Raw genomic sequence first — 27,268 nt, 5'->3', positions numbered from 1 at the left:
CATGAATTGACCAATAGGATCATTCGAATAAATTTAATTAATGTATTTCAATCCTTATCGTTTATTATTTATCGTAAAGATATGGTCTTCTGCGCAGATGGAACTAAAAGATAAAAACACAAACTAGCCCTCATCGAAATAATGGATCGCCATTGATTACATTTTGCGTAAATCCTTTTGTTGTTCAAATAATCTTGATTTGAATGCAAATATGACGAAAGGAAATATTCAATCAAAAACACATTTCAGCTAATTGGAAAAGTCAATATTTATCTTAAAGTTTCAGACATGTGATATTAATATTTTACTTCCTATTTAAGTGAAGCGTGATTTTAATACATATCAAACGAAACACTTGAAGCTGATTGTTGTTGTCGCCATGTCAAGTTGTAAGAATTAAGAAAGTTAATTCCAAATAGTGCAATCTAAAACCAGACAGAAAACATCGTTGCCAAAAGAAAAAGACGAAAAGATAACCAATAGTCCGCAAATCACAACGCGTAAAACTAAAGAGTAATAATTATTCCGTAAGTGTCAGTGTTCGTCCTTTACTAGTGACATAACAATTTGTTTTTTTTTAATTCTGGATTAGGGCAAATTAATTAAAACATTACATCATACCAGGTTCTGTATAGTGAGAGAATCAGTATAAAGTACATTTGTTGGAGTGTTTTCTCTCCCGTGTTTTTTGGCAGATTAACGTCGACCTGTTCACTTCTTGTTTTGTCTATGTATAGTAACTTAAAGGTAAGGTATAAGGTATTATTTTTTATTTTCCCGGTCACTTTGTATTAGGACCTCTCTTTTATTACTTCCTGTGTTACATATATTTTCAATAATCTGTTTATTATTTAAACTAATTTTTGTTAGCTAACATGTTCTTGCTCATATTAACACACACATACATTGGAAACAGTTTCTATGTATCGCTATATTTTCTTAAGATTATAATTATTGGTGCTTGCTCCTGTACTTTGATTTTTTTTTTAATATTATCTGATGCAAAAACTAATGACATTTATAAACAGAGTGTAGATGGTAATAAAATAACATGTTTAATTTCCACATGTAAAATAAATGAGAAAAAAATAACAAATATCACATTTATGAACTAGAAAAAATGTTCCTTAACAATTGCACTAAGTAGTGTAAAAATGTAATACATTGAATAAATTGTACTAATGGTCCGCATCTTCTGGTTCACTGTCAAACAACTGTAAACTAGGAGTTTTGATAGAAAGTTGAATTAAATCTGCAGATGGAAGTTTAGACTGTCCGTCTTGAAAAACGTCAGAGTGTTTGATTTTCTCACATAAATCGGGCAAGGTTTCTTCCTCTGAACTTTCTGTGTCCTCTATTTCCTGATCCGGATTATCTCTCAGATGAGAATAGTACTGTTTAGACGAGTCTTGACTAGATATATTTTCTTTCTTTATTCCTTCCAACCAGTAGGTTGTCATACTGCCTTTTCCCTGAGAACAAATAACACATTTAATGAATTTAGTAAAAATAAATTACACACTTAAAAATTATACAAACACAATTTATTCTTTTAATGAAACAAAAATAAACTTTGTATCTACAGACATTCCAAATATACCCGACATTTTGAATAGCGTTTAGCTAAAATTTTTATAAAATAAAGGCAACAGTAGTATACCGCTGTTCGAAACTCATAAATCGATAGAGATAAAAACAAATCCGGGTTACCAACTAAAACTGAGGGAAACGCATCAAATATAAGAGGAAAACAACGACACAACAAAAACACAACATTAAAATGTAACACACACAGAAACGAACTATAATATAACGATGGCCATTTTCCTGACTTGGTACAGGACATTTTAAGAAAATATGTCTTACACTTATGATAAAAATACGTAAGGTTTATATAAAAATATTAGGTACAAGATTTTATTTGCAGGAAATACGCTTTGAAGGTCTGTTCAATTTTGTTATAACGATATGCATAGCTTACTTATTCATCAAAAACCAAACAAAGCCTAATGAGTTACTTTGTCTGAGTTTGCTCCTTGTTATTGGTTAGTTATCAATGTGTAAACAGAAAACTATTTCATTTTACCTTTATCGTTAGGTCACCTCTTTTCTGGAGTTCAAATAATCCGGTTTCCTTCAACATATTAGCTGTTGCACTACTCATATGAATTTTCAAACCTAAAAAATAAAATGTAAAAACTACATTGTCCATTATTTTGAATTAATTAGGTTTGTGCATATAGGTTCTTTAGAAGCTACTCCAAGAGAATCAAAACTATATTTAAAAGTGATTTCTTTGAAAACGTAGAAAAAATCTTCACTAATCAAACTTTCTGAAATTGAGTCTTGCAACCCTGATTGCACCAACCAGACATAAGCTTCTTGGGGAAAACGTTCAAAAATTTGTTCTTGAAGTTTCTGAAGTGGTTTAAAACTACTAATACTTGTTCATAATATTGTGTTTTCTTTAGAATTTGAAGGGTCTTTACTATTAAGGTAGATTAACTGTATGCCGACATCTTGGATTTTAAAGTAGCAGTTCACAATAGGTCTAGTTAATTACTTAAATCTGCAAATTTTGAGACAGATTGGCAGATAATTGGTTAGACTGTTTATTGGAATAGAGAAAAAGAAGCGATTTATTGCATTATTCAAATTGATTTATCAAATACCAAATATTTATGTTTGTTGGAATTGAATTGTCAACTTAACAATTTAAAGGGAGATAACTCAAATAGTAATTTTTGTTAAAAAGGAATGATAGAGAGATTTTCAATTTTTACCTGTAGCAAGAAAACAAGGTCGGTGACAAAGCATATTTTAAAACCTATCTTCTCATATTTTATTTCAAAATTCTATCTCATAGATTTCTTTTTATTCAAAAAAAGAATTTTTTTTCATGAACAATCTATACAAATTTGGCCGTTTTACACGACTTGTAGCTTGAAAAATAGCACGGTGACCCATACTTTTTATTATATTTTTGAAAATTGCAATTCTGGCAAAGTATAAGAAAATTTTATCTGAGGAAATATATACCAATGATCCACCTTAAGAGATTTTCATTGTGTTATGTCAAATGCAGAATGTTATGTTTTATAATGGATATAGATACTTGCCAAAAGTTAATATATTTTAAAGATATATTTCAATGCAGACAATTGGAATGGCAGCGCCTTTTTAAGATCCAAGCATAGATTGTTTATCGTTTTTTAAAATTTAACACAAAGAGAGATACAAACACAGACACGGTAGACAAATATATCTAAGGTACCGCATCGATTACCTTCTCCATTGGATTCCATTCTAGAAGCTGTATTAACTGTATCACCAAACAGACAATATCGTGGCATGGTAAGTCCGACAACTCCTGAAACTACCGGGCCACTATGAAGACCTGCACATAATGAATTAATTGTAGTCAGAATCGTTTTTACCAAAATTTTCAAATATTCGTATTTTATAAGGACACGTATATATATCTTTCCAAACCAGACTACCTCAAGTATCGTTACATTTATTTTACAACTCGCAATTGAGTAAATTTATTAGAAGGTTATACTTAATAGATAATTTGTCACTTGTCATGTTTTATTTTCATTATATGTCATTTCCAGGTTGTACATTTGCTTTAATCAGCATTTTGTTTGTGCTTTATCCAGGATTCTGTTTGAATTTCAAATATTTCAAAAGAGAAGGGGCAATAAGGCCCTTTCTTGGCCCACATAATACTGCAAATTTAATAGTTATCATATATATTCTTAAATTTTTCCTAACTAGACTAAGGTACAAGGTATTCAGAAAATAAAAACAAATTTCACATTTAACAAGTTACCATGGCAACAAACTATGACGAAATTTGTATATTTTGTAAAATTTCTTGATTTTACTTGTTTTTCATTAACTTTTAAGTATATTTTCTATTGGCAAACTATGTGCACACCCCAGAAACAACTTTATATTAGGTGAGATTATGTCAATAGTTATAATAAAGCATTTCTTAAATTATTTTGTTGTTTCTTGGCTGCGCACGATGTTTCCATAATTGAAATAACGATGGAAAACTGCAAAAATTCTGTATTTTTCATCGTTATAATGAAAACGGTGCATATTATGACGTAATTGTGACGTCATCAGATAAAAAAATCTGATGTTTTTCATATATATTTCTAGATTTTATGCATTTCCAAACATTATGTGCCAATTTGAATTAGTTGTCCAACATTTTATTTTCTTGGGCCAAAACCGGGCCTTAATGCCCTTACTTCATTATTTTTCAAAATAACAATAATCTAAATCATTCGAGATTTCAAAATAATCAACAGTCAGTGTATCCGGTTTTATTACGAATTTCAAGATTTCATTCGACTGAAGTGCCGTTTTCTTTTTAAAATACAAGATATGAGGTAAACGTCATATGACAATATCCCGACGACACAAATAACAATAAATATCTAGATGTATAACGATTATTTGTTATGCAAATTTGAGGAGATTTTATATGATTGCCAAAGAAGCAAGCAAAATATATTCAGAGATTCACAGTCGCCCATTTATTTTCGACTATTGCGATTGAATATCCCTTTGGTATCTTTCGCCTCTCTTTGACTTAGTGCAATGTGCTTTTATTTGTGCTACCTTACAAACTTTTCTGCAGAAACAACTGTGAACGAAAATTGAAGACAACAGAGGCACTCTGATTCAAAGCTGCACTTCTATTCAATACACAGGTATGTTTCCATGAGTTTTACTTTTTTCAATCAAAAGCACTGGACGTGATATGTTATTTTTTATAAAACTAGAAGCCCAAAGAGTCCAAGGAGCCGGAATCGCTTATCTGAATTGTTTTGGTTAAAAATAAATTAAACAACGTTAACACTTCCAGGATACATTTAAAATAGTGTTTCGTGGGATCTTCAAATGATTAATCAATAATGTAAAGTTTCGAACTATTTCGACTTTTAGATTTTGTTTTTTTAATGTTCAATCAAATTCTAAGATTGCCTTTTACAGGACAGTTTTTCATCTCATCGCATCCAAATAAAGTAGATCCCATGTATACTATTTCTTTTAAGTCTGATTAAGATGAAAATGAAAACTTGATTTTCGAAAGAGCGTAAATGTAAACTTTGACACCAATGCCACCACGCCCATTTACTATCATATATCGATCATGTAAAGTTTCAAAATATTTCGTATTATAGTTTCAGAGAAGATTGGCAAATCTCAATAAAAGATTGTCTCTGCTTGTTATGTTGCTCATTTGATCAAAAACAAATGATAATCTATTTAGAAGACCTTCCAAAGGTCATTCCTGCCAAATTTGCTTAACATTTGGCAAAATTGTTTTAGAGAAAGTGCTGAAGATGTGAATTCCTATAGGCTTTATTTTATGAACTATGTGTCATCAATGCGCCATGTATGCCACCTGATCAATATAACATGTAGATTGTTTAAAGAAGGTTGCGAATTATCAATCCTCTAAATAATTTTAAAACTCACTCGGTAGTTTCAAAGAAGATTTTTCAAAAATTTACAACTAAAATCACAGTTTGCATCTTGTAACCATGTTTTAAATCTAATCAAAAACCAGATGAAGAATGTGTTGTATATGTCCTTCTATGTAATATTTCCGTCTTGTGTATTTGAATTGACAATCTATTTTAAAAAAAAAGACGAAGTGTGAAAAAGAACGTACGACGAACGCACACCGCCAAGTAATGACAAATTTTCACCTGAAAGCCAGGTGAGCTAAAAAAGAGAGATGATACTATTAGGGGCAATTAAGCCAAAGAAAAATCAATAGCATGTACCAATAGATAAACGACAGAAATATAAACAATCCACAATAACCTATACAGAAAACTGAAGATCAAGTAAACGCACCGCATAAAAACTGAAGGTGAACTCAGGTGATCCGGGATGGTATGCAGTTTCTTTTACATTAGTAAAACCCGTCGTGTTGCTCGTGGCAGATAAAACCTTAGTTACCCATCACATTCGATAATGGCACAATTGAGAGAAAGAGGAAAGGAGTGTGGCTACACGTTAAACATTTCCGTGGTCATATCTGACATTAATATTCAGAAACGGTCACAAATATCACGATGGCGTCTGTTAATCGTTCGAAGGAATGACTTCGACTTGAAATTTGGTCCAATAAACTCCCTCTATCAACGAAAAAAGTAAAATAGCAAAAATACCGAACTCCAAGGAAAATTCAAAACGGAAAGTCCTTTATCAAATGGCAAAATCAAAACCTCAAACACATCAAACGAATGGAAAACAACTGCCATTTTCCTGACTTAGTACAGGCATTTCCTTATGTAATAAATGGTGGATTAAACCTAGTTTTAAAGATAGCTAAACCTCTCACTTGTATGACAGTCGCATAGAATTCCATTATATTGACAACAATGTGTGAGCAAAACAAACATTATTAGAAATGCAAACCTTGGAATATTGTTTTATTTTTAATTACTTTCCAGAAAACTTGGAAGTCTTGAAACAAGACCTTATCTCTTTCTGTTAATTTTATAAAGAAAATATATAAGAAACAACAAATTAATGTTACGTAATCCCTCTTGAAAATAACGATGAATCTTTTTCAAGTCGATTAAGATAAAATTTCATTTTCAATATAACACTAAAATACCTATTCTAATACGTAAACAACCTTCGGGGTCATGAGGCATCCTAAAATTTCTCACACCATCAAGGAGATCTAAGGCTACATAAGCCATCTCACTCGCATGTTTGTCGCCATTTCTCTCTGGTAACCCACTAACTACCATGTACGCATCTCCTATTGTTTCAACCTTGAATAAATCATGTTTTCAATTTTGCTTAAAATATACGAAATGAAATCGTATAAGAAAATATTGATAGCTCATTGTTAACTATATGTGACAAGTTTGTCCTTTAAAATATGTATATCTAAATTATTATTTTTAAATTACGTACTATTTAATCATTTTCATTTCATTTCTGATAATATGAACAAGGAAACTGTCTCCGGACAACAAATCAATTGAACGTGTCTAATCTAGGAAACCATTACCTACCTTGTAAACTTCATACGATTTTATTGTATCATCAAAAACTGTGTACAAGGAGTTCAATAGTTCCACAACCTATAAAATTAATGGACACTTATAGCACATCAAATATATTAAATATTTACTTATTTATTATCTGACACTAATATTACTACTTAGATAGCTCCGTTTTTTTTAAGAAATATCTAAAAGATAATGTTCAAGTAATTAGATTAGTTTCATAAATAAGAATGAACATTATTTGATAAAATAAAAGTCATCTCCCCATCTGATAGTAATACAGAATGCCTCATCACAGTTTATGACTTCTCAAATGATTTTATCATTAGTAGCATGACTGGTGCACCACTGGAGTAAAACTGTTTACCCTTTCAGAGCACCCCTATTTTTGATGAGGATCATGTTGGTCAATCTAATGTGCTGTGACCTGTTCTGATGACTTCTTTGTTTTTAGTTTTATTATTTGTACTATCTTGTTCTTAGAATTTGATTTGTAATTACTTTCAAGGTGTCTTCTCATAGTTAATTAATTTTTTACCATTTGGAAAAGTACATCCTTCTCAAATGTAGAACAGCGTACATGTTGTTATCGTAATTCACGTTTCAATGAAATATTATTTCAAATGCAATTACTTATCATAAACTTGAATGAATGATATTACACTACTATTCTTTTTCCCACAGTAGCAAAGATTATAATAATAGGTAAACTTTCCTTTTAACAGATACCTTTGTACGAAGTAGAGTATAAGTATTAATTCATTCAATTACATTTTACCTGAATTGGTGTACAATCTCCTGCTATTGTTGTGAAACCGACAATGTCAGAAAAGTATATTGTCACTTTCTCAAATGATTCAGCTTTCACTGGTTTTCCTAGCTTCAGATCCTCTGCAACTTTTCTATAATTGGCAAATAAACTTGATGTCACATTGTAAACCTTTTGATTTTTTACATTTAATTTTAATCATAAAAGGTTCATTTCAAACTTAAACAGATGGTTTACTGAATGTTCATCATACATATTTATAATCTATAAAAAGTATGAGATGTGATATGATTGTCAATGAAATATTTGCAAAGTGTGTTTACAATAAAGAGGAAGGTGAAGTTTAAACACATCAGCTGTTTCTTTATAGAAAAACTACATTAGCTAGAAGGTTTCTGGGAAATACCATGCACAGAGTAGGAATTTTGTGTAATTTTTTAAAGTTATAGTCATCTTAAAAAGTACTTAACGTAATAACTGAAGTTGAACTTTTTTAGTCAATTAATTTGTTTTTCATTTATAACCCATGCAATTTTAGTAGTCTTGGTGAAGATATTTTAATTTAGAACGTTATGATCGGTGCAGTTTAAAATGGTTAGATGGGTTTGTGGTTTGCCGCTGTTTTTGACTTTTTCTATCTTTATTGATTCTAACAATAGAAGAAGATCTAGAAGTCAAGCAGTAATTCTATTTTGCAAAACTTTCTCCTTTAAATATATAAACTAACCTTGTCCTTGCGTCATGACGCAGTTTTATACTAGAAGATAATTATAGAATTAAACGCATAAAGGTGATAAAGTGTAAGTTTAAGATTTCAAAGAGAGGCGAACAATACCAAAGAGATATTCAAATCGAAAACAAACTGGCAATGCCATTACAAAGCATCACCAATTATTTTAATGTGCCTTTTAGTTTTGAATGGGGAATACTTGTGTATAGGGTAGAAAAGTCAAATGTTTTAATATTGTTGCAAAAGGTAAGAGACTTAGATTGTATGTACTCTAACAGAGCTTTGGCATTTTTATGTATTCACATCTGATTCACGCCGCCCCTAGAGTAGATACTTTCACACAATAACTTTGAAGCCCGGCTTTGATTGCTTATAAACTGAGCAATTAAACATGTTCGATAAACAGGATTAATGTACACATATACTTATTGAACGTTATAAGAATTATGTTACCTTGGAAGCATTTGGTATAACAAAGCGTCTGTTTTGCGTTTTTCATCTTCTAACTGAGCTGTCCTGTCAGCTACTAGTTCCTCCAACTGATTGGAGTACTTCTCCATCATAACAATCATATTTTCAATAACATTCGACTTTCTGAAGACAAAAAAGTAAAATCAGTTTTAATATACATGCTCTTCAATAATATTATTTTTTTTACAGTTTCGAAAACAATCATAGTTTTACTAAAGTCAGCTTTCTAACACAATATTCTAGCAAACCCTAAAAGTTGTGAAATGGCACTCCACGCTTTAACTAAAGAAGTTGTTATGGCAAATTCTTGGAAAAGAAAACAAATCGAGTCATGTAATAAAAAGATATAACAACAATGTATCTCAAATAGCTTGAGAATATCAAAACCATTTTTTTAAAACAAAAACAAAAACTCAGAATCTTTGGAAGCATACTGTATTAAGTCATGTCAGTAATTGATCTGGATGTACGACATTAAGATAACTTACTTAAATGGATTGATGGCATTTAAAGTTTTAAGAACACGTTTAATTGAGGGTCTGACTTGTGGATCTTCTGCCCAGCACCGTTTTATTAAAGCCTCAATAGCCATTGTCTGTTTCATTGTCTGTACGTCGTCCGACATATGTGGAAATTTCGGACGAAATGGCACTTTCAGTGTTGCAGCTACTTTATTAATTATTTCTTGAAAAGAAAAAATAATCAAAGATGAAGAGATCTTTCGATACATGAAATAAGGAAAAATACCTATTCTGTAAATGACAAAAGGTACGCTTTCACCATTTTATTTTCTCAAAATTGTCGGTGTATTAAAACTAATCTTTTTGTCATATCATTCAACATTTCAGAACTTGAAATATTATGGGTAATTTTCATAGTTCGTTCATCTTTAGAAACATAACGAGAATTAACTGATTTGATATCCATTAATTAGTCTGGGCGTTGCTAACTATTTCAAATTTGTTTGTACATATTTTAAAAATAATACCCAGAAAACATTTGATCCTATATGGGAAATTGCATTTAAAGAATTTTTAAGTTATCTGCCTTGTTTTAACCACTTGTATAGATTCTTTGGGAAGGCATCCAAACTTTCCCTGTATTCTTAAATAAAGATTGGAAAAATATTTGGGTACAGTTTGGAAAAAAGTTAAATATTTTCAATCAGTAAAAAAAATACCATCTGCTGGAATATAAGCTTCACATCCAAAAGGACTATCTCTTGTCACTAGTTCCTTCGCTATAATACCAAAACTATAGATATCACCTTGAATCGATCCAGTCTTCTGATGTTGAACGACCCATTTTCTTAGATGTTCTGGTGCTGTCCAGAAAAGTGACTCTAAAACAAATATGTTCGATATAAGATCAAATGATGGTTATATTGAATTTTACATTTTCATGACGATTAGTAATGTTGGCTAATGTTATAATGTCTTATTAAAAGCTAGTTGACGTTTGAATCACTTATGCTTTTAAATTGAATAACACTAAAAGTATTTCTCCTTTTTAATTATCAATTTCCAATTTCTCAACAGTAATGAAAGCTCTGCTCAATCGTATGGAGTTTACATGTTACAATTCATGCGTTACGCTCTTGCATGTTTTCAACATACGGACTTCATAAACAGGGGTGCTGACACGAAAACTGCTTCAACAGAGTTATGAAGGAGAACGGCTGAGATTGACACTATAAAAGTTTTAGGTTACCATCAAGAATTGATTTTCCCTAGATACCAGAATAGTCTGATCTGTAAATCTATCGATTGTTTCCTATTCCCGATTGTGACATTCTGACTGAGTGTGATTTCGAATCTGGATGATGCAGGCCTACCAGAACAGGTTTACCCTGTCGACGTACCCAGAATCGCTACTTTTGGAGTAAATGTTCTTCCCTTAGTTTTGTTCTTTACCTTGCTTTATATCCTCTTAATAGATGTATGAGAGTTGAACATCAGTTATAACCTACGTTTTGAGTAAAAATATATTTTATTTTTATTTAACCCGATTCTATCACTTTTGAGAAATTGATCCAGCTGTTAATGTTTTATGAATGATCGACTTAAAGTACAATACCATTTATTGTTTATTGTTTAGGAGCTTTGTCCGATATTTCTGCATTTCAGAGGTAGACGATTAAACATAAGCATATTTATTTATTTATTTATTATCTTTTTAAAGTAAAATTAAAACTAAATTTTGACATTTCTCTAAAAACTGCGTGTAGTACCTGCTCCTGTTCTCCAGTCGCTGTTCTCATCATTAAAGTTTTTATAAATAGTTCTTGGCCCAAAGTCCGCAAGCTTACATGTCCACCTACTATCCACTACACAATTAGTACTTTTCAAATTTCCATGATATTTAAGGTCGCTTTTGTAGATATATTCTAATCCCTGTAAAAACAAACAATAATCCCAAGCGTTAATAAGAACAGAAGAAATCATCACTACATTTTATTTCATTTGTATAAATGTTAACAGTTTCTTTTAGTAATTTTAAATGTGATTTTAAAACATGACATTTTAATGCAAAATGAAAATTAGAACAAGGTTACATTTTAAATGCAAAACCATTCAATCATCACAATTTTCGAAGTATTGCATTTCATTGTAATGGGGAATATTTCCAGTAAGTAATAAAAAGAAATAACTTTTAAAGGACAATATGTAAATCTGGCTCATGTATCTGTTGTCTACAGACATTGTGTGCACCTTTCAAAAGTTTTAGTTGCCAAATAGTATTTTATCATCAATAAGTCACCTTAAATCAAACTGTTTGCAAAAATCCGAGAAAATACTGTAAAACATTGAAAGATTTACTTAGAGGTTAATTTTCATTATCATTTGGGAATCTAACAGAATCCCAAATTTGTACACTAGGCAGTTACAACTCTTGAATGATCAGTGTTGATCACGTAATTTGCAACTCATTACGTGAAAATGCTTTATAACCTCAGATGCACCTTTAATTTTACTTGGATACGGAAAGGGGAAACGGAAAGATGGACTTTTCCGTATAAATCTCGACTCTGTTAAACTTTGTTTCAATGATACCAATATACCAAAGCAAATCTTTTATAAGTTTGAATTTGATAGTGTGCACATACATATATTCCATAACCAATGTAACATCTGTATGTGCCTGTCCCAAGTCAGGAATAAGTATTCTGTAATGCAGTGGTTGTCATTTGTTACTGTTTATCATATTTGTGTTTCGTTCATTATTTTGTACATAAATCAGGCCGTTAGTTTTCTCGTTTGAATTGTTTTACATTTGTTATTTTGGGGCCTTTTATAGCTGACTATGCGGTATGTGTTTTACTCATTGTTGAAGGCCGTACAGTGACCTATAGTTGTTAATTTTTTGTGTCAGTTGCTCTCTTGTGGAGAGTTGTCTCATTGGCAGTCATACAACATCTTCTTATTTTTAAATATACAATATTTCAATTGAAAAGTACGCTTGCTTTATAACCAGTCTAAAGTGTGTTTGTTTATAACTGCCTCAGTAACTTTTGTAATCTTATTATGCTTTATATTCAACACAAATAAGTTACGCGGACAGAGGCAATTGCATCCCTACAATTGTTGATCCATTTAGTTATGTTACTTTATAACGTCTCTTTTACTGATTCCATGCTTTCCAGGGACATTCCAGGCTTGTTGTCCATTCGTTTGATGTGTTTTATCATTTGATTTTGCCATTTGATTAGGGACTTTCCGTTTTGAATTTTCCTCGGAGTTTGGTATTTTTGTTATTTTACTTTTTTTCTCTCTAAGAATTTTAGATACCGGTATAGTCGTCTGATCTGTATTTTTGTGACATTTTGACCATGAATGATGCATGCATGCATAGCAGAAGATGCTTACCCTGTCAATACACCCGGTCTCTCTCCTTTTGAGCTTCATGCAATTCAATTATTGCTTTTTACCTTTATTTGTCTCTTCATAATCGATTAACGAGATTTGAACATCGGTAAACCACTGTCGCTGTAATTTACACATGGTTTTTATCGTTATTTCTGAATTCTTTTCTGTATCCTAAATGATATTTTTTTTAAACCAATATAGTTACTTTTGTAATTCATTTTAGCCGTTGTCTATTAAAACTCACCTTGCAAATATCAATAGCTAATGACAGCTTAAACATCGTATCAAGCTTAATGTCATCATTCTCAAGAATATCCTGAAATGACATTAAGTTTTTTGTTTAAAATGAGCTGTAAGGTTACTCTATTATTAATAACCATTAATAAAACATTGATTCAAGTTAATAATTCAAATACAGTATCAAAACTAATTTGCAACCATTTAATGGATGTCGTCAGTAAAATATTTCCTTTTACAGTTCTCTTATCTGGTTTTATATAGGTCTGTGTTGACTTGAAATTAGGAAAATCGAATATCGATCAAAGAATAATTTATACCTGTAGTGTTGGTGTGTTGCTCTGTTACTTGCAGAAATGTTTAATTTATAATATAAAAGTGAAGGAATAGACAAACTTCTTCAGAACTATCATGTGTGGAAGCAATATATTTAAAGTTATATTATTTCATTTAAATAAATGGTTAAACTCACACATAACCGCCCTTTTGCACAATGTTCCCATATAATTGAAATGTTTCCTGGTTCTGTACACATTCCAATTAGAGATGTAACATTTGTATGTTTAATACCAAGTAACTGAAAAATATATGTGTTGCATTTTATGTAATAGTTACGCTATAACATCTTTAGGCAAGATAGGATCTGTGTTTAAGAATACGTCTGAAGAGTTGTAAAATGAATGAAACAAATAAACAGTACTTCAACTATCCATCTAGAACTGCGATGTTTTATCACATCATATGTGCATAAGCATTTCATTTTAAAAAAGGTAAATGGCAAGACATGTAATGTTACGTGTAACAATTTGTTTAGATTTCTAAACTGAACATCACTGACATTAAATTATTTGTTGTTTCTCTTCCTTCTGCTGTTTCGGTTCTTTTACATCCTTGGCTTTTAAATATTCGACTTTGATCGTTCCTGATGAAGGTAAATCCAGAAAAGCGCGTTGGACGCATAAAATTGATAACGTGTTGTTTTCATTTCTTCAGGAGAGTTACCGTTTTTAAAAATTAAGTATAATGATTTATGTGTAACTTAAGGTTCTATTTTGAAAGCAAGTTTTCGCCGTTTGAAAGTACTGAAATGTGTTTTTATTCATTCTTATTTTTTTCTGCGACCTCAGTATAGTTTACCATGTCTCTTATAAAAAAACAAACTACTTCTGTAAAATCATTTCATGTTCATGCCTATATTTTCTTACTGTTTTCATTTCTTTAAGTAGCTTTCGATCAACTTTAATTTTCTGTTTCTTTAACCTTTTTAAATAAACGATTTGTCCTTTGAACTTTGCTAGATGATTGTTAGCCTTGTTAACATCTCCACCATCTATGACTGATTTTGTTGTATTATCAGTCATTCCATATTTGTCAGTATAAGAAGCTGTACCGTCCGTTAAGCAACCATCACTCTGGGTAAATGCAGTGGATAATGCCTTTTAAATAGTAAGAAAAATCAATTATATATATTTGTGTGAGTGATTTGATTAACAGAATAATCGATTATCAGTTTGGCGTACTTTTCATTGGATTAAGCAGAGGTTTAAAAGAACAACGATTCAGCCATTTCCATAAATTAAACCTTTAAAGTATAATATAAGATTATAGCTTGTTTTCACATCTTGCTAACACTAAATTTATATTGCACAATTATTTTACCAATGTTTCCCGTTGTTTTTTGGTGATTGTTTTTTTGGGGGGAGGGGGGTGTTGTTCTTTTTGTATTGCGGTTTACATTTGTACTATTAAAGAATATTTCGTTAACAAACTTTCTGTTCTCCTTACCTGACCTTGCTTCCTAATCTGACCTTCACTTAAGTACAAATATAGAATTTAGAGCAATCCCAAAATGTGAACTAATGATTAGATAAATTTTATGTCGTTATTCAAATATTTGCTTTAAACATACCCTTTCTCGAACCAATTGTTTGTCTATTTGCTTTGAAGAATAAAAGAAAATTACGCTTTTATGTGTATTTTGTTGTTGAGGGGTTGTTCCATACTCTTATCCCATTTGAATCCTACTTTTTTGGTGCGATCGATTTTCAAGACCTAGAATTGTTATTATCAGTGCATGCGTATAGTCTGAATAGTCTTATATCGGTCGTGACCCAACAAACTTCATAGTTCATCTATGAATTTTAATGTTTATAAGTTTCATTGTGTGGTTATACACTTAATGTCTGTTTAACTGTTCATGTTATGATCATATCCACTATACCATAAATGATTTGGCATTTTTTGCGATCCTGAAATCCAAATCTTGGTACTTTACTTTCCATGTTGAATCATTCAACTGCTGCTCTTTCTTCCAAATGCTGTAAAAATATACGATGGATTCTTGGTAAAGGTTAATTGATAGATGAAATAACTATGCTTTTACTTATTAATGCAAAGTTTAATTGATTGCATTTTTAGGAAGTATGTACAAATCGACATTTAACTGAAGAACAATTAAACATGTGGATGTTTTCATTTTCAAACGCCAGCTGCATCAGTGTAATTTACAAAAATATACTTCTTCAACACGAAAGTATACAGGTGAATGGACTGATTTTTTTTTCAGAAAAAAAAAGATGACGCGTTCAATACAATAACTGTTTTATATGTTTTATCCTTAATTGTTCATTCAATTTTGAATCGTATAATTCAATGAAAATTTAATGAAAATTGTTTAATTGATGATAGATTAGAAAAACATTATTTTTCCATCTTTTAAACTTTAAATTTCAAATTTTTTCATCAACAAAATTCATCAATAAAAAATTGATACAATGCAAAACCATCTTAACAGGAAAATGTTTACAGATTTTGTGCTACTTGATTAGTGTTTATGGATTGCAGTGTATTATCTTTTTAAGAAGAATATATTAACAAGACCGGATAGCATTACAATCTCATTCGTTCAGTTATGAATATTTGCATGTTTAGGTTGCTTGTTTTCCAATAACTTCTGTTCAATAAAATTTTAAATTACCGATATAGTAAAAATACTATCAACATGGCGGCTAGCATTCCACAACCAAGTCCAGCATATAATGCAGTTTGTGATGCTGAAAAAGACAAGTTTTCATTATTATTATATAAAATTGTGCAGATTCGGAGGATTTTCGGCCGAAGATTTATTGTTGTCAACACCATAAGGAATTGCTACAAACGATGAAAATTATACCGACATTTTTTTAGTGTTATATATATTTTGCTCGAATTTTATGTTCATATTTAGAATAAACTTCACTGAGCATTTCAATACTTTACAATAAGTGCTAAAATGCAACATAAATGTGCGTATGAAATGTAATAAACTTTACATATAGATATTTATAAACATGAACCAATCCATTACCCCTTAATTGATATGAGACAATTCTGAAATTTTAAACTGCTTCAAATTTTATTTCAAGCATGCACAAAATTTAAGAGTGCCGCAAATACCTGTTATAACAAAAATCTAATGTATATGATGAAAGTTACCTGTCAAGTCTTGCACATGATTCTACTCCATAACGTTTCAGTGTTTACCTGTCGGTGACAATATTGATTGGTAGGTAGTTCATTGGAACTGTTTGCATATTTTATACTTCATTATTGATCACATTGGATTTTAATTTCAATTGTATATTGTATTCTTAACAACATTATATGTTTATTGTAAAATAGCCAATCAGGATATTCCAGACTATGTTTTAGCTTTAATATTTCGTATATTTCCTCGATTTCATTTCATTTTGACAGTTTCCGCGGATTTTACAATTTCTCGATTTGACAAATAGTACATTTTGCTAAATAAGTATTCATCAGTTTTTAATATATTAAAGCTTTAATTGTCACCGATACATGTCAATCAATTATTGATATGTACTAGTTTATCTAACTTGAATTAGGGTTTTCTTAACTAAACTAATGTAAGGTTATCTCAGTTCAACAAGGATTACCTCAGCTCAATTTAAGTTCAGGAAAGCTAGGATGAGGTTTTTTTTAACTGCATAGGCAGACCTGGACACTTATTGGTGCGGGTTTTTTTCACAACCAGTTATATATAAATATACAGAGATTAAGCATCTCTATAACACATATTGTTTACAATTGATTAAGGAATGGTGCAACCGTATCAGAAAATCAAAGCGCAGGAGCGCTGTAAAGGCAGTTTCCATCTAGTCAATGTGTTTGTGACTTCATGTTTTCATCCTTAAGTCTGAGCCTTAAGTAAACGAATTATACCTGATAGGAAACGATATTGATCAATTTTAGAAAAGGCTATTTCAATGACACTCCGTAAATTTTACGGACACCATAACGAATTGGTTGATCCATACGATGTGTCTTTGTCAAAACTAACTAAGGACATTTGTACCACGTGTTAGATTGTGGTTTGTCATTACGTCGTCTGATCTTTTAATTACCGAACGTGACTTATTCCCAATTGTGACTGTTTTGCTGAGTGTGAAACCGCATTGCTATAAGACGTGTCACGGTACTTTTCTATCCCAAATTCATGTATTTAATTTTGATGTTATATTTGTTATTCTCGTCGGATTTTGTCAAATGTCTTAACGTCTTTTCTGTTATATTCGTGTGTTATGGTAAAGATAATTAATCACCCCTTCATTTATTAGATTTAAGTTTGGTTCAACGAAATTTATACGATATATTTGGTTTACAGTTTGATTCAGAAGAAACACCGACATAGCTAGATAATACAATTAATTATCTAATTACTACCACAATTTGATATTAATAAGTATTGTAATTTTCATTGTTATTAATAAATGTAATGTCAGTATTACAAATCTAATCTTGAATCAATCCTAATCCTATCTCATTTTTGGGAAATATTTTTACAAATTCAAATGTGACGTCACATTGTGTGTTTTTTTAGAATTTCAAATGTGACGTCACTTTGTGCGTTGAGGCTTTGGCTAACTCGGCTGTGTATATTTTTATGTGTTGTTTAAGTTGTTTTAAGTAATGTATCCGTTTTTATTCTGTAGTTAGTCCCCACTTCGGTTTTATCATGTATATCTATTATATAGTCATTTTATAAAATTTACTGTTTGCAAAATTATAAATTATTCTAAATAATAAGGATGTTCTTGTCCCAGGCAGAAAACCCTGGCCGTGTTAGGCGCAACTTTTTGGAAGTTTTGGTCCTCGGTGCTCTTCAGCTTTGTACTTGTTTTGGCTTTCAAACTTTTTTCATCTGAGCGTCACTGGTTGGTCTTGTGTGGACGAGACGCACGTCTGGCGTATTGAATTCTAAGCCTTGTACCTTTTGTTAGCTATTATTCGTGTGTTTTTTGTCCTATATGTTCTCCCATTTATTTGTATTGTGGTCCAGTCATGTGATGTTGTCGTTTTGGTGTTGTGTTTGACGTTGCCATAAAAGCGGGAGGTTTGGCATGCCACAAAACCAGGTTCAACCCACCATTTGTTTCTTAAAATGTCCTGTACCAAGTCAGGAAAATGGCCGTTGTTATATTATAGTTCGTTTTGTGTGTGTTACATTTTAATGTTGTGTTTTTGTTGTGTCGTTGTTCTCCTCTTATATTTGATGCGTTTCCCACAGTTTTAGTTTGTAACCCGGATTTGTTTTTATCTCTATCGATTTATGAGTTTCGAACAGCGGTATACTACTGTTGCCTTTATCTATTGATAAACGCGTTTTAAAAATTAAACCTTTGAAGTCAATGGATAAAAAAAGAATGTTTAACAAGCCATACATTAGCTTGTATCTACTATGCAACATACATCCGTACTAGCGTCCTCTGTTTTGTGAACAAGTATAAAATTCAACCCTTGCTTAATTACTTGTCATAAAATAATTTCATAACAAATAACATCAGTAAAACGATAATCAGTCAAGTAAAAAACTTTATAAAAATAAGGAGATGTGGTATGATTACCAACAAAACAACTATCAACCAGAGAATGCAATTGACAAAGTAATTGATGTCTAAAGACATTGTTAACTGCCAAAAAGTCCATTTTTCAGTAAAACTGGAAAATTAAAAAATAACAACAACAAAATACATTTTGCTACAGATGCTTTTTCTTGAACATGAGGAAACTTTTGTCCAAGTTTCATCAAATTCGAGGGGGTTTGAAAAAGTTATTAATGTTGTAAAGATGTCAATCGTTGACTTTATGTTAACTGAAGAAAAGAACTAAAATGCGTCTATGTCCAAGTTTCATAAATTCAATGAAGGTTTGACAAGGTTCATGGTATTTGTGGACTTCGTCTGACCAATTTCAATGTTGTGATATTTATCTTTCGTGTGTATATGTTATTAACTCATCCTCTGCATTTGTTTGGTTTGTTTAACAACACAAACTTTTATCCATAAGTTTGTATTGGTAATTGTATGCATTGAAAATTGTGTTATTTTTTTGTTGTTTTTTTTTTAAGTAGACGTAAGCCACTATCAACAGTATCAAATTACCTTTTAGATATGACTATGTTTTATAAATGTAACAGGATAGCATAGATTTTTTCACAAATTTCTTCATTATGGTATATCTGTAGTGTTGGTTAAAATTAATATCTTATATCATTTTTCATCGTTTTGGACAGGGACATAATACATTAAGTTATCTGTCCCCTTCTAACGTGAAATGATTTCTTTTAACACTGGATAAGTCAGGTTAAACGGTAGTTTTTACACCAAGAGTTCTAAGGGGGACAATGGAACCATCCCTCCGAAAATGATTTTACGGACACCATCACGAGTTGGTTGACCTTTTATGGAATATCTTTTTCACAGATCACTTCGGAGGTGACATATTGAATTAAATTTATCAACAGGTTTGCACATCAACGGTTTTTATCCACATGTGCAGTGGTATATATAATATACAAACAAACAAATCCTTGTAACCTTTCTAATCCCAACAAACTTGAATACTGAATGAGGACTTTTCATTTTCACCTGTGAAATAATTGCTAGACAATGCATGCAATTATGACATTCCATATTTTCTTAAAATATGTTTACCGTGCAGTAGATTGATATAAATATATTGATGGTGTTTATTTGCCGTATAAACCTTACATGTGATTTTGACCAGCATCCTAGAATTTCAGAACTTAAATTGTTACATACACAGAAAGAAAATCTCAATGTAAATTTTAATAAAACTTGGGAAGATCAGACTCCTTTTCCATGCTGAAAAATGAGAAATTATGGGGAAACAAAAAGGGAAATTTGGAAAATTGGTGTTGTCCAACTTTACCCCTTAAGATGACGAACACACATACATATAGTAATTTAAATATTGTTTCCCTTTTGAAATAATGACAGAATAGGACTCAACAATAGGACAATAAACAAGGAAAGAGTTTCTTACAAATTTCGTAAACTGTGCGATAATTTTTGTTTTGGAACGAGCTTTTATGTGATAGATACTACCATATTTTACTTCCAGTCTTAAAGAAGTATGTGTGAGGAATGCTTTTTTTCATACTTCTGCAAGATACACAAGATAGCCTTTTCTATTGGAATATTGTATGCTTGATTTGTTATATGGTGACTTACAAACGTAGATGTCCATATATTGTTATATCCCAAAACTGTTAACCATTATCTACTTGTACTACACAATTATGTTTAGGTCGTAAATATGTTATTCAAACAAATAAACTGCAATGAAATGACATATTTTTCACACAAAACAAATAAGAATACTAACTGTTATCGTTTGGACATAATTCATTGTAGAAACCACAAGGTGGAGTGTCTGGTGGTGTATACGTTTTACTTGTTAAACCATTTCCCCATCGTATGTCATCAACATCTGTAATCTGAAAATGCAGATTAAATCACTTAAACTCTACAGGTTTCAAAACGTTCTGTAATCGCACTAAGCCACTAATATTTAGCATTTGCTCAGTGAATGAAGATAAATTTTAAATGTTGAAATATTCAGTGTCCTTTTCTAATATTTCATAATTTATTTTCTATACGTTGAATAACAAATTAAGAGTTTAATCAATTCTTATTATCAATTTCCCTTTGCCTCTTTTGCATTGTTCTAATACCGTTATTATTTTCAATATTTAAATATTCAAAAACAAATATCAAAGTATTCACCAAAAGGAGTGTAGTTGTTCTTCAGAGATCAGACCATTAACGATACAAGATATGAAAAAGGGTACATGTATTACGGATTTATATATTCATCAAATAATTATATTACATCAAAGGACGTATTTTCTGTTATACATGTGGTTTTAGTTGATTTTTATATTCCTCCAATAAGACAAGTTAAGCTTTTTGGTTTTTTTTTTTATTGAAGAATAAAATATATCGTTTTTATGAATACAATTTGAAAAATATGACATTGATAATCACAACACCACTTTCCTTCACAAGTCAATGGAAGTCACTTTTGTCGTGTAACATGGGGTTATAAACAAAATATGTTGCATGATTGTCAATGAGACAACTATCTAGCAATGACAAAAATATGTTGATGTAAGCAATTGCCCATACCATAATTTTCAATCAAATGGATCTTCCCGGAGTTTGGCCATGATATGTATTCCTTTCAATACAGGTTTGCTGTAAAAGGTTTGTAGTAATAATATGACTTGCGGGACTATATTTGGATGGGGACAATGCGCGTGAGTTTTGGATCTTACATCCCAAAGGGTAAAGGTGTATAAAACCCTCTTCTGGTTGAAAATCATGGCTGCAAACATTTTGGTGTAGGTATATTAAATGATAGATGTAGTTTTATTTTAAAGTAATCCGGTTTGTCTTCTACGCAGATATTTTAAGCAAAATATTCTTCAAATATTGCAGATATAACAGGTTAAATGTTTTCATTGGTTGAGTAAGAACTGACATGATATTTAAAAAAAGTCAATTCGAATATATCGAGCTAAAACGTTTCGGTGGTTATGTGATTTTAAGATATTGTCATTCGATGTTCGCTTTCGGAACAGCGTGGTTGCCCAACCCTTCTATCCGACAAATGCATCTTTCTATATGAAATAAATGTTTAATTTAGTTTCGTAGAGTACTTGTGCATGCATAATGAAAATTGGTTTATTTCTATAAACTTATTGTTGTGTGTGTTACTTGTAGCGGCTTGGATACATAGAAACTGTGTAACATTACATGGATGTTGTCTTTAATCAAATTAAAATTTGTAACACACTGTTAGACCAGCTGATACCATATAAATGTGTTGAGTTAATTTTGAAAAAAAAAATATGTTCGTCTGAATTTTGGAATTATAATATGATATCAATCGTCTGTCCTATTAAGTTATTGTATAAACTAGATTGCATGAACTGCACTTACCGTTTGAATAGTTCCGTTGATTTTTGTGTAGTACAGATATGCAACAAGTGAAAACATCCCAGTAACGTTTAAATCGTAGATGGACAAATATGGGAAACGGTCAGCAAACTGAGTTAGGATTATTTCCCCTGATAAACCTATATAAGTAAACATGAAATTATTTATGAAAATATATATTAAGATTTTATATTTTGCCTATGTTTTTGGTGTTATCAATTTGTTTGACGTAGATTTTCATTGTCATTTCAAAAACGTCAGATTATGACCTTTATCGTTTTTTGTGTTATCATAAAGTTGAAAACAATACCTTGAAACGAAGCATCGACTGCAGCATTCCTTATACTGGTTCCATTAACAGCAGTTGCATTACCGCCAGTCAAATTTAGAGCTAAACCATACAGCATTACACAGTCATGTAAAAAGATCGAATATGAATCAGGCTGCAATACAGACATAGCAATTTACAAGTCATATATATGATTTTGTAAATATGAATATTTTGAAACATAATGATGCCTTTACGGAGTAGCAGAAAGAAACCAAAAGCTTCAATCGTCTTAAACGTCGACTTTTATTTAACCTTTAAATTGGTTTGACTAATGCTCCTCTTGTGAGTTATATGAAGATAAAAAGCGCGTTATGCATACCAAATAGTAAAATTATCTTTACATAATGAGTGAGATTTGAATCACGGGACTTTCCCTTTTCATTCATTTACTTTCCTTGATTGTAAGTCGCAAATTACACAATTGTATTATATGTACGGATAATCAAAAATGTAAAGAAGATAAGCTTGAAAACTAAAGTGGCATTGAAAACTTCCTGTGTCGGATATGAAAATAGATTGTGTAATTTTGAGAAAAACGCTTAAGATTGGAAGGTTTACACAACGGTAAACATGAAAAATTAAATAAAAGTTACTTACCTTAAAAAGTTTTTCAATGTCCTTAAATTCGTAATTTATTAAGCTTTCTAAATGTTTGAATTGAACGCCTTCATCTTCATAATTTATTAAGTGTAACTGTTTTGACAAAGCACGTATAGTGAGTCTTGCGAAGACGAAACACGCGCTATGTAAAAGTAAAAGTTATTTACTTTGAAAATTCAACCTCACAGGATTTCACTATATGCGGACTTATCCCGAATGATCTCGTCTATTTTCTGTATTCGCCTTTTTTTTTTATATCAATAATACAATTGTTATGCTTCAGTTTTTAAAACTGAAAAGGCTAAAACTTTTAAAAGTTGACGATGTTCATTTGTACATAGACTATAGAATGAAAACGGGGAATGTGTCAAAGAAACAACAACCCACCTCAAGAGCAAAAAACAGTTAAAGCCACTAATGGGTCTTCAATGCAGAGAGAAAATCCCGCACCAAAAGGCGGGCTTCAGCTGGTTTCTAATGAATAGAAGTCAAACAGAGTGTACAATTCGACTTAATGCGGACAAGTTATTGATGAGACATATGAATATGAATATTTGCATATTGGCAGGTATAATTCTATTGTGTTTGAGCTTTTGATTTTGCTACTTTATAAAGAACTTTCCGTTTTGAATTTCCCTTGGTAATCGGTATTTTTGTTTGTTTTTTTTTACTTTTGGATATATCTGTTGTCACAATGACCACAGTTCTTAAAATTCTATAATATGCTTAATTATTATGCTGGTTTTTTTTAATGAGTTTAACAACAACTTGGTGGGTCCCAATACATGTTAGTGTTTCGTATGTTTCAATATTCTTACCTCCATTGCTTTCGGCATATTGCTGTCATTGCCGAACAAAGCCTTTGCAGCAGACACAGCTTTTACTTGCCAATTCTGATCTGTTTCTTTTGTATCACCCAATATGATCTAAAACATTCATTTTATGACACGTTTTTGGTATTGAATAAACCCACCATCTTGTACAGTACTATTCCTTCCTTGCACTTATGTGAAAGTACGTTTTGTAGAATAATTTGTTGACTTATGATGTTATGATTAAAATGTACACAGTTATAGCTTACTATGCGATATGGAATTTGCTCATTGTTAAAGGCCGTATGGTGACCTATTGATGTTAACTTATACGTCATTTGGTCTCTTGTCGAGAGTTGTCTCATTGGCAACCGTACCACATCTTCTTATTTTTACAGTAAGACAGCTACAACCATAAAGCTCTAGTATTTCAATTTTTATCAAACATATTGTGTTTCAAATCCAGTAGACGATTACGAATTCTTATTTGTCACAATATGTTCGCTAGAAGAACTGGTAAAATCAATTCGGTCAAAATTACCGACGATTCTCTGCAAGGTTCTTTGAAAAATAATCTTACTTGTTTTTGACATAAATAAAACATGAACGTCCGCTACACTTCACAACGCAATGTTGCTGTATATTTATTTTTCTATACTTCCAATTCCTTCTTTTTCAAACTTAGTCCCTATAAACTACAAAATGATAATGAAAAGTAAGATATGCTGCTACCTTGACTTTCAATTGGGAGATATAGATTTGTTCAAGTGATGAAGACGTGACGACAAATGGGACAAATAGCCTAACTTTCTTAAAAATAAATTTTGTCTAAATGAATTGCAAAAAAGAGGCGGAAGGTAGACAAGTGATATTCAAGCTCATCAGTCGATGACATATTGACAACAACATAACAAAAAACGAAATAAAAATGGTGACCGTAGACAAAACACAACACAGAAAATGAGCAACGCAACCCCACCAAAACTGGGGATAATATCAGTTGCCTTGGAAGGGTAAGCTGATCCTGATCCACATGTAGGACCACTCGTTGTGTTGCTTATGTGAGTAAATATTTCATGATAAGTTTAATTATGTGATTTCACAGGATTTTTCAGGAAAAAAGGACGGATTGAGATAATGACAATTGGAACACATCTGTCGTCATCTGTGAAACAGATATTCCATAACGAACTACCTAATCATGTTGGTGTCTGTAAAATTTTCGAAAGTATAACTTCAATTTCACCACATTGGTTTAATAGATTCCTTGTAACCAGCAACCTTACAACAAGGAAATCATCGTAGATAATGCAAGTCCTGGAATATTGTATCAACTGTGAGATATATACTCTGTTTACAGGCGCCGTTGACATTTTGCTACATAGAAATGGAAAGTTAACGATTGAAAAGCTGAAATCAACATAATTGTCGTACAATTTTGTTCTAAACCGATCTTTATTGTCCATTTATAGACATAAGTCAAGATATGAGGAAGATTTAACTGAATCTTTTTTATCCCTTTTTCAAGTTCGATGGGATAGATGCGTTCAATATAGTCACCGAGCTTTGATTTATTTAGTGGGAGGACTTCATCTATATACATTACATTCATATAACAGAATGTGAAGTTTAAGGATAATGCTAGGTTCGTTTCATTCTTCCTACGTAGCTCCATTATGAAGTTAACATTTATATTTTTCTAATTGCTGCATATTTGAAATACTGAGTGTTCTTCTTCTATCTATATTAAAACCACCAAACACTTTTACTCGACATTTAAAAGAAAGCGATTTTAGAATAGGAATTTTTCAGTAACATTTAAGAGTCTGGAAAATACCTCCCAAAAAATCCATCATTTGATTTTGTTTTCAATTTATTTTTTCAATTTGTGTTTTGAGTTGATCAAAATATGAATAAAGATTGATGTTATCAGATTATTCGATTAAATGTATTGTTCTGAAAACGGAATTAATCTTTTCCAGGAAAATTCATAGAAATACACTAGTATGTATTTTTACTGAATGAAGCAATGTCTACACCTGATTTAATAATTTTGCGGAAAATTATTTCAACCATGATGATATTAGCTTGCTGTTCTAAAATATGTACCTACATACAAAAGATTTTCAAATCCCCTTCTTGCAGCCTCGTCATCAGCATCACTCTTCTTCCAAAAATCTGTGCTTTGTAGATTTTTCATATCAGCTGGTGATGGCAAAGTAGTTTTGACATAGAAAAATTGATAATCTCCACTAGACATTCCAAGTCTATCAGCATGGATCATATACTTTCTGAGTTCCGAATCAGATACCACCAAAATAATAACTGTAATTAAATTTGCAACAAATTAACATTTACCTTAGATAATTACGCTGATCTCTGTTCAAAACAAGATTGCTAGAGATAAAAATTAAGAAATTCTGCCAAAACTTGTCGTTTTTTTTAAAGTAATAAATAGGCACCTTACGTCGGTAATGCATTATATTCAAGAATTTGCAATAATAGCAAACAAGGTAAATAAAAAGAAGAAACATATGCGACGCACCATTTAAAATTTTATCCAGGACTGCTTAAGGTCAACTTTAGGTTGAGGGATCTTAAGCAATACTTTAATTTACAAATCTTAGAATGCATCAAACGGCAAATGATAAATCAATTGAAGTACATTGATAATTCATATCCTGACAGGCAAAGGAGTAAACAATTATCAGGTTGACCTTGCCCATCAGTTCGTTTTATTTACTTTCTTTCTGTGCAAAAGAAGCTGTAAAGCATAAATACAGAACTAGTATTAATATAAGCAGTGCATATAAATGAATATAAGGAAAATTACAGTTTCATCCGAACTGTACGCTAAGCAATATGTTAAAAAAGTCTTTTTGAATTGATAGGTCACTTAATTGTTTCAAGTTCAGATAGAGTCTGTAAAATGTGATCACGGTAAATGAAAAAGTGTCTTCTCAATCCTTTCCTTCTAGCTTCTGTCATATATATGCTTTTCTTTGAAAAGTATTAAACATAAAAGGCATAAATATCTCATCTCCCATATAGACTAGAAATGATTTTACAAGTATAGTCGACTGATCTGTAAC

General features: G+C 31.2%; 1 protein-coding gene across 4 annotated transcripts; it reads right to left on the bottom strand.

Annotated features, from left to right (window-relative positions):
• Positions 1-1,032: 1,032 nt before the first annotated feature.
• LOC127704626 (atrial natriuretic peptide receptor 1-like) lies at positions 1,033-26,493 on the bottom strand. 4 transcript variants are annotated; one of them, XM_052208746.1, is made up of 20 exons: positions 26,290-26,489; positions 24,183-24,290; positions 22,744-22,876; positions 22,437-22,573; positions 20,818-20,929; positions 16,109-16,184; positions 15,353-15,449; positions 14,337-14,567; positions 13,604-13,708; positions 13,139-13,210; positions 11,259-11,421; positions 10,296-10,370; positions 9,517-9,712; positions 9,011-9,151; positions 7,837-7,960; positions 7,065-7,133; positions 6,656-6,818; positions 3,287-3,397; positions 2,087-2,178; positions 1,033-1,472 (listed from the first exon to the last, which is right to left on the bottom strand). In XM_052208746.1, exons 1-20 carry the CDS (start codon positions 26,458-26,460, stop codon positions 1,179-1,181), a joined length of 2,670 nt encoding a protein of 889 aa, XP_052064706.1. In that variant the 5' UTR covers positions 26,461-26,489; the 3' UTR covers positions 1,033-1,178. The 4 variants fall into 4 exon arrangements, with proteins under 4 accessions (XP_052064706.1, XP_052064707.1, XP_052064709.1 ...); XM_052208748.1 differs by lacking the exon at positions 1,033-1,472 and having other exon boundaries at positions 2,078-2,178; positions 10,209-10,370; positions 26,290-26,493; XM_052208747.1 differs by lacking the exons at positions 24,183-24,290; positions 26,290-26,489 and having other exon boundaries at positions 10,209-10,370; positions 22,744-22,916.
• Positions 26,494-27,268: the final 775 nt, after the last annotated feature.

This window comes from Mytilus californianus, unplaced genomic scaffold (genome assembly GCF_021869535.1).
Source record: "Mytilus californianus isolate M0D057914Y unplaced genomic scaffold, xbMytCali1.0.p SCAF_6, whole genome shotgun sequence".
Lineage (NCBI taxonomy): Eukaryota > Metazoa > Mollusca > Bivalvia > Mytilida > Mytilidae > Mytilus > Mytilus californianus.
This window is presented reverse-complemented; position numbering and strand designations above follow the sequence as displayed.

Excerpts from the sequence above, each read along its gene's own strand:
- LOC127704626 (XM_052208746.1), bottom strand. The coding sequence starts at position 26,460 with ATGATCCATGCTGATAGACTTGGAATGTCTAGTGGAGATTATCAATTT. Across the intron at positions 15,450-16,108 it reads ATAGTATTTTTACTATATCG|CATTTGGAAGAAAGAGCAGC; the intron begins GTAATTTAAAAT and ends ATATTTTTACAG. Across the intron at positions 2,179-3,286 it reads AATGGAATCCAATGGAGAAG|GTTTGAAAATTCATATGAGT; the intron begins GTAATCGATGCG and ends TTTATTTTTTAG.